The 14232-nt window shown below is 44.5% G+C and overlaps 1 protein-coding gene across 1 annotated transcript; it reads right to left on the reverse strand.

Annotated features, from left to right (window-relative positions):
• Positions 1-1495: 1495 nt before the first annotated feature.
• radx (RPA1 related single stranded DNA binding protein) lies at positions 1496-11142 on the reverse strand. The gene is made up of 15 exons (XM_084449485.1): positions 10443-11142; positions 10198-10340; positions 9151-9343; positions 8750-8858; positions 8100-8200; positions 7798-7917; positions 7496-7591; positions 6792-6959; positions 6537-6685; positions 6284-6438; positions 3371-3418; positions 3069-3181; positions 2732-2968; positions 2310-2495; positions 1496-1738 (listed from the first exon to the last, which is right to left on the reverse strand). The coding sequence occupies exons 1-15, from the start codon at positions 11032-11034 to the stop codon at positions 1602-1604; spliced, it is 2547 nt and encodes an 848-aa protein (XP_084305611.1). The 5' UTR covers positions 11035-11142; the 3' UTR covers positions 1496-1601.
• Positions 11143-14232: the final 3090 nt, after the last annotated feature.

The raw sequence follows: 14232 nt of genomic DNA on the forward strand, positions 1-14232 counted from the left end.
CAATATACAATCCAAACTGATGCTATGTGTTTTGGGGTAAAGAAACACTACTCAAATTGAAACTGAAAACTGATGGGAGTTATAGTAAAACTGATAGTATCATGTCATTCCAGACCCAACAATTTGGCCTTTATGTGGGCCTACCAAGTTTGCACCCTATCAAAAATGGAACTGCACTTTGACATACAGTATTGGTACTGACATGGGATTTTGCCTGTGCATCAATCCTTCAGGTTTGCCCCCACCATCACTTCATGATGCTGAATGCACTGACTGTTCTTTCACGAGCTATAAGAGATGCTATATTGTTACTGTGCTTGTTCAAATCCACATTAATGCTATGCCGTGTTTTAAAAGTAGACCACAGGCTCAGTCACGAGACTTCAACTTTGCATTGCATGTAAATAAAAACAAACTCCTCTCTCCCGTGCGCCTGGTGCAAACCACACCCCTTTTTGTTTGAAAACAATTAACTTATCTGTACATTAACACCACTTTCAAATCAAATCATATAGGACAGTTCATAGCAGCAGTGAAGCTGAAACCTACCAGGGTGCACCATGTGTGTCACCTCATCACCTGTGCCAGGGAGGTTGTAAATAACCACAGCAGAAGCCCCGCTTTCAGACGCAGCCTTGATCTTTTCAGCGAAGGTGCAGTTCCCCCGTTCAATAAGGGCTATCCATGGGCTCTCTGTACTGTTAAACCAAATAGGAGTTGGACCACAAGCCCTGGGATCCAACACAGGCAGAGACACCTCTCCAGTTGCTGAGCTGACGAGAGAATGGATCCCATACAGTCCACAGTCACAACTCTGCGAGATGGTTCTGTTTTCACTCCTGTTCCAGTACCAAAATTCAACTCTAGCTGTCAAAAAGAACATGTTCGCCCCGGCATGTTGAGCAATAACAAGCCAGAGGCCTGCGAACAAGCTGAGCCTGTGTGGGTTCTTATCTCCCATTTTCTTGAACAGTCAGTGCCTGTAGTTCCCCGTCTTCCTGGTTGAGAGCTGTGCTACAGGCAGTAAACAGACACCTCTACGTAATCTAAACCAGGCCTACAGTACGTCATTCGCAACCACTGTTATCTTGGTGAAGTCAACCCTGCTCTCACACGTTTATTTACAGCAAGTTTGCCTGAGTAAGTTTTAAAACATCATGACATCCGGCTTATGGCCAAGTTATGGTAAAACATGTGTTGAACCATTCTTCTAGCACAATGTAAAATATAGTCATCCAACACATTTGTCATGTCAATGCATGATTCCTTTTCAATGTTTGTTAAAGTATCAGGAATGGCAGAGTAACTACAGTAGTTTAGGCAGATTATGTCCCAGTTAATAACTGTCAAAATAGCCTAGGGAAGGTGGATACAGGTCACATACCATTTAACTCGTCTCAGTCTTATGTACAACTTTATTTGTTGTATGCGATACACCCCACCTTCCCAGCTCTCCAAAATACTATAACATATATAAAAGACATTCATACACCACAACATAACAGTAAACAATAATATTCTTCCACATCACAAAAACATGTGGATGAATAACAAATACATCTCACTCCAGCTCATATAAAAAGTATACATTTCCCTTACTTCTAAATCAAAGCAACATCTGTCATTCTGTACACTTTGTCGATGAGAACCTCCACTTTGTCTCCTCCGAGATGACAGAGCTCCAGGATGCACACGAGATGTGTCTCTTTCAGTTCCTCGGCAGTTCCCAATATCTCCTCTGCAACAACATGAAGGAAATATTTCAGTTCTGGATTCAAATATATACACCTTGAAATACTGTCTAGACTCCCACTCTTGGCCCCATGTAGGATGAACACAATCTGGAATTAGACAAAATCTTTTCTTTTTTTTATTATTTGCTTTAAGCCTGCATTGCACTGAACAGTATTTGACACAGAGGTGAACTTTGGGAGGGGAGAGTACACTTGACCCAACTGGTCTCAGTGGGCACTGGGCAGGTCATCATCACCTTATATATATTTTTTTTAAACAGGCACTTATGCCAACGTTAAATAAAGTGCTTGGAGACTGCTTCTCACGGGTGTGATTAGTCCCTCAAGCCTGCCTCGCAACAGTGGAGATCTGTGTCAAAATACAATTTGAAATCCTTGTAATTACTATAGCGGTTGCTTGGGTTTGCCTGAAGTGTCAGGTGGGTGAGGGTTGCATTTTTTTCTGAACAGCCCAATGGCTCCATTGTACCAGACAAAATTAATCAAGCACAGAAAAGTAACTGAACTCATTTCAAATGGTATTTCGACCCAGGTCTGCTACAGTGTGGTAGCTACCTGGCTCAGGGAGTTCTGCCTCCTCACTCTGGCTCTCGGGATCGTGGAGGGGGCAGAGGAAGCCGGCAGACAGGCAGGACAGCAGGGTGTTGTCGTGGGGGTCCTGAGGTAGACCCACGGCTCTGGGGTCCCCAGACGACACCACGGGGACAAACACAGCATCGATGGCCACCTGATGGTTGATACCTGCCAGAGAGAGTGACATGTTTCAGTAGGTTTAGTTGTCATAATGTATAGGGTATGGGTACAATTAAGTGCTTAATAAAAAGGAGCAACAGCATATAGTGTAAAATACAAAATTAAAAAGCAGCAGCATACAGTAGACTGTAAAATTAAAATTAAAATATACATAATATAAAATAAATTGCATAACAGTCAAGAATAAAATAAGATACTGCAATTTTTATTATGCGCCTATTTACCTAGTATTGTTATCTGATAATATCCTTTGCAGCTGAGGGGTAAGCTGGTGCCTGTAGTTTGCTCTGGTGTCCATCGGGCAGGGTGGAGGTTACCCAGCTGCAGGAGTCGGTCCTGGTCATCAAATTTGAACGTCTGAGTGAGGCTCTCAGAATCCAGACCACCAGGATGCAAATGCTCAGACACCTCTTGTTTTTGCTTTGGCCAAGAATCACTTTCCCAAGATACCCCATCACGGTCTGGAAAAGAAATATCACTCTCAAAGGAACTTCTAGAACTTAATCAAGTAAGTTAGTGTCAAATCTGATGTTTTATTTCAGTAGATCTGGCCTTACGTACCAGTGGAAACTTGCTGACCCTCTAATGGATCTTCCTCCTCCTCCTCCTCCTCCTCAGACTCGCTCCCCTCCAGATCCACTGGCTCTGCCTCAGCAAGGCCATGCTCAGTCTCACTATGAACACACACAGTGCATATCACCATCTTCTTGGGCCACTGGCTCTCTAGTAATCATCCAAAACATCCTTGTTTTTGTTTTGGTTATGTTAATTCAAAAACTCTAGGTCAATGAGAATACTGTACCCATGTCTCTTAGATAATGACAATGCCCTGATGATCTGTAGAACATTCATTCATTCATTACCTTCTTGCCTGCATCCGGGCACGGGTGATGTAGAATCTCTTTACCTCTCTGAGACAGAAAAAAATATAAAGTTGTCAAACATCATGGTCTAATTGTTTTTTTGTTTCATTTTGTATTTTGCGACCAGACCGGGAATTCCCTCACGAGAGAGGAACCCGTGAATATCAGGGGATCTTCCTCTGCGGTTTTAATCTCAGATTTTTTCATCACAACCCGTGGAAATTTGGGGAATTTTGGTCAAAGGTACTTTTACATTACATTTTACATTACAGTTATTTAGCAGACGCTTTTATCCAAAGCAACTAACAATAACTGCATTTAACGTAGGAAAAGCCCATGTACTACTACTTGCCAGAACTCACAAGTGAATCTCCTTTCTAAAACAAGTGACTAAAACAAACGACTAAGACAAAGAGCATACCTAAGAGGGGTGTGCTCACCTTTGTCCAGGCTATCAGGCAGAGGCTTCGGAAGCGTGGGAAACAAGCTGGAGCGCTTGGCCCGGCTTCGGAAGCGCGGATCACGCGCCCCTGGTCACGCACTACCTGGCATCCTATTAGCTAACCTGCACTCACTCTGCAATGAAATGGATGAGCTCCAGCTACTGGAATAGTAGCAAATGAATGAGCTCCAGCTACTGGAATAGTAGCAAATGAATGAGCTCCAGCTACTGGAGTAGTAGCAAATGGATGAGCTCCAGCTACTGGAGTAGTAGCAAATGGATGAGCTCCAGCTACTGGAGTAGTAGCAAATGGATGAGCTTCAGCTACTGGAGTAGTAGCAAATGGATGAGCTTCAGCTACTGGAGTAGTAGCAAATGGATGAGCTCTAGCTACTGGAGTAGAAGCGAAAAATAGAGACTTCTCCTCATCCTCAATTTTGCCATTTACGGAGGCATGGTAAGGCAGACGCTGCCATACAGCCGGAAAGCCATCAGCTGTTTCCAGCAGACCGTGACCCTGTCGTCTCCAGTAGAAGCCGAGGTGTCGGTATACGACGCTTCTCTGAGAAACTACAACGTCCAGAAGTAAACACGTCCTCTGTCTGGACAGGCCTCAGACAGATCACAAACTACAAAGGGAGATCCCCCCAGTCCACTAACGACACGTCTTGCCAACAGCCTCAACGAATTCTACTGCAGATTTGCCTAACAATGCCCCCCCCGCCCCCCTTACCCATCAGCCCCAATAACCTACCCCCAACCCAGCAGGTAGTCGGTGATCCACCTGGAGGTGGGGGGGGCAGGTCTGGAGTGGTCCAGGCCCCTGCTGAGATGGGGGCTGGGTCGTTGGGGGCTGATGGGTGAGGGTGGCGGGGGGCATTGTTTTTTAAATCTGCAGTAGAACTCGTTCAGGTCGTTTGAAAGGCGTGGGTCGTCAGTGGACTGGGGGGATTTCGCTTTGTAGTAGATCTGTCTCAAGGCCTCTCCACAAATAATGAGACAAAGAGAAAGAGACAAAGAATGTATCTCCTTCTGAGAATTGGTGTTGTAGTTTCTTAGAGAAGCGTCATTTAGCCTCATTCACTGCCTTGCTAAACCGGTACTTGTCGTCGTTGTAGCTGATCTCGGTCTGAGTTGGAACACATTCGCTCTCAGTGGCTGATGAATGACATCACAGTGTCTGGGTACTCCTCCTGGTTGTTACCAGCCTTTATGCCCACCCAGTCAACACAGCCCCCATCACAGCCAGCCCGTTCTAGCCACGTGCAGGATTTCTCCTTGGCTTCACTAGTCTTCTTCTTGAATGTCCTAACCACAGGCTTAGAGAGTTTTAGTGTCTGCCTGTATTTAGGGATCAAGTGGACGATTTTGTGGTCCGTGTGTCCCAACGCAGCGCGGGAGACGGCATGATAAACCTTGTTTATTGTGGTGTAGCAACGGTCACGCGCGATGTCCTCTCGGGTCGAGCATTTAACCTGTCGGTATTTGGGGAGTTCATGGCTGAGGTTAGCTCTGTTGAAGTCTCCGACTACTACAACAAAAGCATCGGGATGATTTCATTCAACACTCGGTATCTGTTCCACGAGCTGGTTGTGTGCTTCTTGTACCGGGCGGCACGTAGCTCAGGAGGAAGAGCGGCCGGCTGGGGATCGCACTTAAGCACAGCTTCCGGAGCGTGCTGAAGTGTCCTTGAGCAAGACACTGAACCCCAAAATCGCTCACGTGTGGCACGGTGGCATAGCACCTATTACTGTCGCCTCACAGCAAGAAGGTCTCCGGGCCTTTCTGTGCGGAGTTTGCATGTTCTCCCTGTGTTCGCAAGGGTTTCCTCCATAAAGAACCCAATATGAAAAACATGCAGAAGAACAGATCGCTAACGCTGTCCGTCCCTGTCGAAGACGGACAGGAGCGCTTGGTTTGCCCCCGGGCACGTTGCCTACTTTCTGCTCCCAGCTGCCCTTGGAAGGATGTCGGGGAGCAGAGAGAAGGTTTATCCGTGGACACTCCAGTCATTCGTTTGTGTGTTCTCCCTGCACCATGTGTGATGTGTTTCACTGCGTGATAAATAAAGATGTTTGTTTGTTTGTACCGGTGCGCCGGGAGCAATGTAGGCTCCGACCAAAACACAGTAAATGAGCTGAACTTGCGGGGGGCATAAAATGGTCTGCAGTTTATGAATCGATTCAAAAACTGGAGAACAGTGCTGCTAGATCACAGTAATGTCCTTACTTACACCATGAGTGATTCACGTAAAAACATAATACCGCCACCTCAGCTTTTATCAGAGAGGACAGGGTTCTGGTCAGCTCTAAGCAGCTGATACTTATTTGGTCAGTGTAGACATGCGTTTCACCGTTCACACAAAAAGGCAAGGGGGTTTTTGGCACCGGGATGCTGTTCTCATGCAATAGAAGTGTTTCATTCGCAGATCCGGCGTGTCGTCTAATGCTGAGGGTCTGACTGGAACTCACCTCCTCTTGGGTCGTTTTCTTTTCTCTCTGCTGTTTGAGTTCTCGTCACCAGAGGGCAATGTTTCTCTGTTATAAGTATGCGTTTCCGGCATCTCTGCTGTCCTCTGGTCACTAAGTGGATCAGCAGCATTGGTCACACCAACAGACTCAACACTCTGCGGTAGAGAACCAGGTTGAACACTTAGCAATGAAATTGTCATCTTAATAGGCACACTGGATACAGATGTTCTGACTGTGGTTGATTGAAGCTTACCTGTCCCTCCACTGACAGTGCCTCTGCTGGCAGTTTTAGGTACTGAACAGCGATGATCTTTCCTTGAATTGCCAGCCTTTTATGCTCGCGATACTGCAGGGATTTCAATTCCTTCTTCAAGTCACTGGCAGCCACTAGAGGTACTTGTGCTGAGAAATGGATGACAAATCTTCACTCATAGAAAATACAACACTGAAATGTCAAATAAACGAAAATAAATATGTTTTTACAGATACAGATAGAAGGGAATCTCACCTGAGCCATCTGCCATTGACTGTGTGAAGATGCGAGGGGCATGGGGGAAACAGTAATGGCCGCCGACAGAAACCCTTCTCAGTATGACGCTGTCCTTCTGAGTTTTGGTCCACTGGATGAAGCTCTTCACCGTGGGGTCAGACACATAGGGCTGGCCTCTGTGACACCCTGGGGGGAACATTACGCCTAGTTTATACTGTACAAGACAAGCTATGCCTCTTAACTAAGATTGTTTTGAGTATTTTGGAGTATAGACCTTTTTCCCAGCAGCCATGTTGAAGTGTCATAGTAGGGTAAACACAGGTGTAATTGATCTAATTAATTAAGGTGCCATTCGATTTAGCGCGTCACAGCCATTCCAGTGAGCCAGCCTGCTGAATAACAGGCACTGGCTCACCTAAATTCTAAATGGAACATGACCATAATTAAGGTTATTAATTACACCTGTGTTTACCCTGCTATGACACCTCAACATGGCTGCTGGGAAAGGGGTCCATTTGGAGCAGACCTGGTTCAAAATACTATATGGAATCCTTTCAAATACTTTAGCTTTTGCCTGGAGTGTTAGATGGGAGGGGGGGTGTATTTTTTAGAACAAACCATTGTGCCAGGAGGGTAATCAAGCATAGATAAGTAATTGAAATGATTTCAAATATGTTATTTCGTTGCAGGTCTGATTCAGAGAGCATGACAACTGTCCTTACCTGTAATGAATATCCGTGTCTCGCAGCTGCTGGTAAGGTAGGGCAGTGAGCCTTCCACATGACATGCTCTCATGTGAGTGCAAACCAGGTATGTCACTGCAACAGAGGAGGTAAGATCAATGAGTGGGAGGAGGCGGAGCTAAAAAGAGTCCAGAGTATTCTCATCATGACGAGGATCACCATCATCTGCTACATGCCTCACAACTCTAACAAAAACTATCTCAACTGATAAGAGTACAAATAACACGTTCACTTTGTTGCTGAGTGAAATAGGTAACAACAGTTGAGAAGAGTTGATTTACTTGGGCATATTCCATTGAATATTTCTGGTTGTGAAGAGGCGAAAATCTCCATAATGAATGGGAGGCTGGATGTCCCATCAACAGCATGGACCCAGCGATAATTCCAGTACTTCTCTGGGCCTGAAGAAGTTGGGGCAAAAGCATGTTTATTATTACGTCAAAGAAGTACACAACTTCTATGGATGACTGAGCACAAGAAAGCAAAGTTCCTCACAAAATGTAAAATGCCTTACAGCTCTTAGTCCCAGTTTAATAGAGCAAAGACATTTCTTAAATAAGGCAAGCCGGAAAAGCCTTCTTACCAGTCTTCCCTTTATGCTTGACTCTCTCAACTCGACCAACGAAGGTCACCAAGCCAATGACATCACAAGCCGAATTGTCAGTCAAATTATCCAACTCTGATCTAGAGGAAAGAAAATGTCTTTGATGTATGCTACGTGACACAAGCCATATACAGTATAATCAATAGCAAGCTGCTCAAAAGGACCACTGACATGACTTCTCAACTGATCATATTGCTCATTGTTCAGTGGTGAATAGAGCAGTAATTGGTATTGTTCAGTGAGTAAATGGTAAATGGACTGCACTTATATAGCGCTTTTCCACTTTAGCGGCACTCAAAGCGCTTTACAATGGCCTCTCATTCACCCATTCACACACACATTCACACACCAATGGCGGTAGCTGCCATGCAAGGTGCTAACCTGCTCATTGGGAGCAATTTGGAGTTAGGTGTCTTGCTCAAGGACACTTCGACATGTGGACAGTCGGAGCTGGGATTCGAACCACTGACCCTTCGATCACTGAACGACCCGCTCTACCAACTGAGTTACAGCCGCCACATATACCAATTAATAGAGCATTAATTGGTATATGTGGTAGATATATGAGACATATTTATATACAAGACACATTACAACTATATCAGAGAAAAGCCCTGTATACACATTACCTGGTTGTGAACTGGTAGACAACATCAGGCAAACCCCACTGAGATGACACACTTTTAGGCGGGACCACAGTTATGGCTGCTTTTGGATTCCTAGGATTCAGGCAGATTTCTGCAAGGCATTGTCATGCATAAACTCAAAATACAAATGACATCAATATACTGTGAATATCAAGGCTTAGATCTGTCTGTAACCAAATTGAATTGATTAAACTCACTCCTCAGTATAAATACAGTCCACCCGTGCCATCGAATAGCTAGTTTTTGATGGGGTTGCTAGCTAAAGTGGTGTATATGAGAGGAGGTCACGTGTGTTTTTAAGTCTGAGGACCCAAGATGGAGCCCAGTGAGGGCCAGATCTAATAAGCGAGACAGTGACACCTGTTAGATGCACCACTACCTACCTACTGAGTGAAAGGTCTTCATTCTGCTGCGGTCGATATGCGGCCGTGACCTGTTAGCATAGCTCGGCTTGAGGGTGTAGTCCTGGAGGTAGAGCACTGTTCCCACATTCAATCTCTGGTACCACTCTGGACACAGCTCATTCCAGAGAACAAGGGACATTGAGCCACTCTGGTCTGCAACCTCAAAGTATGCCTGGGGTGAATGGACATAAAACACAGAGGAAAGGATGAGCAAAGAATCATTCAGTACAACGATATATTCATATAGCAGAGCGGCAGGTAGCTTGGGATGTAGAGCGGCCGGCTGGGGATCGCAAGGTGCAGCACTTAGTACTGTAGTTTAGTTTGCATGTTCTCCCCATGTTTGCAAGGGTTTCCTCCCATAGAACCCAATACGAAAACATGCAGAAGAACCGATGCTCTTCAGTCCGGTCCCTGACCAGGACCTGGACTGAGCACTTGGACTTGGTCCCCGGGTGCCATGAAATGATGGCTGCCCACTGCTCCTGGCTGCCCCAGGAGGACAGCTTGGATGGGATTGTCAGGGCAAACAATTTCCACCGGCGACACCTGAAGAAAACAGGTGTGTGTGTGTTGTATGATGTGTTCGCTGCTCACGCGTGTATATAGTCACTCTCACTGTGTGATCAGTAAAAAGACCTCTGAGGTGCTGGGATACAGAGGAAGAGGAAGGTATTTTCTAATAGTAGGTGGTGATACATTTAAGCACTACTGTACTTTGTCACTTAGTATCAGTGACAGCTACTGGAATTGGTCTGCTGCCTTTCATCCTCTGCATGGCGGTAGTTGAGTCAAGCAGTGTCAGCCAGCATGAGCAGCACCCATGGATGAGCTAGTGTTGGGATTTAAGTGCCTCGCTCAAGGGACATCTAGCCAATTATTGATGGGAACAGACACCGGTGAAATTCCCATCATTCTGTGTCCCTGCTCAGGATTCAAACCAGTAACATGCTCCAGCCGCTTGACTACCTACCAACTGTGAAATATATCTTGTTTGAGGATTCTCAATGATGAGATGATGCTCACCTGGTATGGATAATCAATCTTGAGTCCAAATTTTCCATAGTACCGTAATCTGGATTTATGGATAACCCTCACAACGACAGGGGGAGGTCGTCGTGTGTGTCCAAGCGATGTCTCTAGATCGCACAACAAGGTTATCCTGGAAACTGTTGACAAAATGGAATGTCAGGAATGAAAAAATACACTTTATGGTCGTAATGTCTGAGATTAAACCACACTACATTTTGCACAACAGAAACCCATCTCACCGTCCAGTACCACATCTGGTGGAGTGATATTGGGAGCCCACGCTCTGCCCTCGGGATCCTCGTTATTCCAGAGGGGCAGGTAATGCTTGCGACCCACTTGAAGGGGAGCATCAGTCTGCAATGCCATGCTGGCAACGCCGTCCTTCGACAGCACGGGTAGAGAATCAACGTCCTTTACTTTAGGCAAAATATCAGACCTCCTTGAACTACACTCAAGTCTGTTGATGCTGACAAAGCCCTGTCCCAATATCTTTTCGTTGTAGACAAAAGAGCACTGATTTATGTAAATATCGATTCCGCTCCGGAGTACATTTTTGTGAACCAGATTATTTAATCCACGGTCAAGATGGCATTTCACTTGACAGACTCCGTCTGTTAGTGTCACATCAAAGCTGTAACTATCTAGTGCTTGTCCAGGTCCATCATTTTGTTGCTCAGACAAATGTCTCTGGAGTGTAACGACCGCAACAGCGTCACGTTGGTCCACTTTCAGTGTCAGTGTTTTACCGGAAAATAACGGCGCCATCGTCAACTGTAAGAAAGGCGCCCGAGGATTTTCAGTCAGTAACATTGTAACGTTACTTCGTGCCATTACCTCTTCTGTAAACGCTCAACTATTAGCTAGCTAGCTAATTTAGCGTCATTGCTAGCTGGTCAGCGGACTGACACTTAAAACACTGGTCCCGTATCTTACTTTAGAATTCAGCTAATCTTAGGTCGCTAATAAAAAAACAACTGCTAGGCTAGTTATAACAGTAAACTAGCTCGTAAATTCCACTAGCTAGCTAATTTATCTGATAGCAACATTGGATGTTGTCAGTTCACTCAGGAGTCGCAGGGAATTTGTATATCCCATCTGCCAAGAGGACGTCAACCTGATTAGGTCAAGGTGTCCCGTCAGTGGCACCCTTAATGTAACTTGTAGTTTTTATTCATGTTAAAATAGAGCTAGATAAAAGAATTAGGATGAGGTTCGGATCCAAGCAATGTTGCTAGAGTTGAGTTTTAAGTACCGTCCCTTGGATAGATTGGATCTAGACGCAAAACAACAGCAAAGGCGGGGGAACTGCACTGGTGAAAATATTTTATTTGGGTCTTCCGCAGTTTGAATCGCTTGTGGGCGTTTCTATGTGGAGTAGCATGGGAACGTCATGCGAGTTCTTTCGCTGATACACTACGTAATTACGCCGACTACGTAAACACTAGTAATAACAAACTTGTTGATGCTTACACTTGGATACCATTAATACTTTTCTGTCTTTCTCTCTTTCGCTCTCTTTCAGCTAGATACTACATTCAAGTTTTTATAAGTTCAAGGATTTTATTGTCAGGTGTATTATAAAATACAATGAAATGCACTGTGCCCGGCACTCTCAGACATCAAAACATAACTTAAGACATAAGACAGTAAGACATTACAACAATATGACAAGGAGACGTTTACAAAATAAGACATTAAGACACTGTAGACATTACAAAATATGACAATAAGACATTAAGACATTACAAAGATACATTAAAGTGCATAGAGCAAAAGTAGGAGCATCAGTGATTTATTAGCCTAATTGCCTGTGGAAAAAAACTGTTACTGAGACGGGTGGTACGTGACTTGATGCTCCGGTAACTTTTTGGGGATGGAAGGAGAGAGAACAGTGCTGGGCAGAGTGACTGGGGTCCCTAATGATGGTACAGGCTTTCCTCTTACATCGAGTGGTGTAGATGTCATGGAGTTTAGGCAGATCAGTGCCAATGATCCTAGCTGCTGTCTTTACAACCCTTTGTAGTTTCCTACTGTCCTGTGAGGTCATGTTCCCGTACCACACCGTGATGCAGAACGTGAGAATGCTCTCAATGGTGCACCGGTAGAAATTTGTGAGCGCTTTGGTGCTTAAACCAAACTTCTTAAGACGCCTCAGGAAGTACAATCTCTGTTGTGCTTTCTTGAGGGTGCACCTGGTGTTCAGGGACCATATGAGAGTGTCTGAGATGTGTGTACCGAGAAATCTAAAGCTGTCAACAACCCCCACAGATGCTCCATCGATGATAATTGGAGTGTGATCAGTTGTAGTCTTCCTAAAGTCGACAATGATTTCTTTAGTCTTACTGACATTTAGAGAGAGATTGTTATCGTGGCACCACAGGGTGAGGTTCTCAACTTCCTTTCTGTAGGCCCTCTCATCATTCTCGCTTACTAGGCCAATCACACTAGTGTCATCTGCAAATGTAATGATGCTGTTATTCTTGTATATAGCTACACAGTCGTGTGTAAACAGGCTGTAGAGTAGAGGGCTGAGACAGCATCCCTGCGGGGCCCCAGTCCTGAGCACTACGGTGGATGAGAGTGCCTTGCCTATCCATACTGTCTGAGGCCTGCCCGTCAGAAAATCAAATAGCCAGTTACAGATGGAGCTGCCCAGGTCAAGGCCTCTGAGTTTCAACACTAACTTGGATGGAACGATAGTATTAAAAGCAGAGCTATAATCGATAAACAGCATTCTGACATAGGCATTTTTATTTTCGAGATGGACTAGAGCAGTGTGCAACGCAAGTGATAGAGTCATCTACAGATCTCTTTGCACAGTAGGCAAACTGCAGTAGTAACACCAGCTTATTGAAGCTTTACACTCATTTAGATACTATTTATGTTTTTTGTTACCTCCGCTAAGCCTACCCCTACCCAGGATGAAGTCTGGAGGAGGAGGTTAGTTTTTGGTGCTGTGTGTTTGTTAGTTTGTTTGTTTGTGGTGGGCCAAGTAAGAACCCATTCAATTTTGAAGCGGATCCAAATCACGGGGTGGATCCACAAATTATGTTTCCCTTTCGTTAACATTGCAAGTGTCGTGTTTACTAAAAGATATGCGTGAGAATGTCAACTAAATAGGCAACTCTTTATTTCCCTAGCAGATCTTCACATGCCGTTTTATCCCACCGTGAGACACCAACGGTACGGCCTGGTAGCAGGCCGGCCTCCACATCACAATAGATGGGAGGAGGGGGGAGACACGATAGAATGGGGGGAGGGGGTGATGGTCCACCAAAGATGTCCACCAAATCTAATTTACTCTTAGTAGAGAGCTTGAAAATTATTGTAGAGGAATTGTAGAGGCTGTATTTTTATCTGTACTAGATTATGGCTGATATTATATATGGCAATGCTGCAGCTACTGATCTGGTACCTCTAAACTCTGTATATCACTCTGCTATTAGATTCATTACTGATGATACATTTTATACACACCATTGTATCTTATATGACAGAGTTGGTTGGCCATCTTTAGAAATTAGAAGAAAAAGACATTGGTATCTCTTTATTTCCAAGGCTTTAACTGTAAAGCTGCCTCTATATCTCACATCAATGTTGAGCTATTCTACAAATCCATATTCTACAAGGTCTATGGACTGACTCACTTTACAGACCCCTTTTATGTCCTCTGACTTGGGTAAAGCTGCCTTTTCTGCACTGGCTCCAAGTTCTTGGAACCAGCTCCAAGATTTTTTTCCTACACTTCCTGAATATGGTCTCTTTAGAAGTATGGTAAATAACTTCTGTGTCTCAATCTGTGATTGTTTATGAAATTATGTATTTTCTTATATTTCTTAATTGATTATTCTTGTGCTATATTATGTTTTTATGGACTTTAAAAAAAATCACTCAACAACACACTTGTAAATGAGGATAACCTCAATGTGTTTTTGAGTATAAATAAAGGTTTGAATGAATGAATGAAAATGTAAGGGAGTGGCTCATAGACAACAAACTCTCACTGCATCTGGGAAAAACTGAGTCAAT

This window comes from Borostomias antarcticus (assembly GCF_949987555.1).
Source record: "Borostomias antarcticus genome assembly, chromosome: 15".
Lineage (NCBI taxonomy): Eukaryota > Metazoa > Chordata > Actinopteri > Stomiiformes > Stomiidae > Borostomias > Borostomias antarcticus.

Bases quoted from the DNA above. Each gene is read 5' to 3' on its own strand.
- radx (XM_084449485.1), bottom strand. From the start codon at position 11,034: ATGGCACGAAGTAACGTTACAATGTTACTGACTGAAAATCCTCGGGCG. The intron at 7,592-7,797 runs GTAAATCAACTC...CCTCTGTTGCAG, and splicing joins ATTCAATGGAATATGCCCAA to TGACATACCTGGTTTGCACT. The intron at 6,960-7,495 runs GTAAGGACAGTT...TGTTCCCCCCAG, and splicing joins GACACGGATATTCATTACAG to GGTGTCACAGAGGCCAGCCC.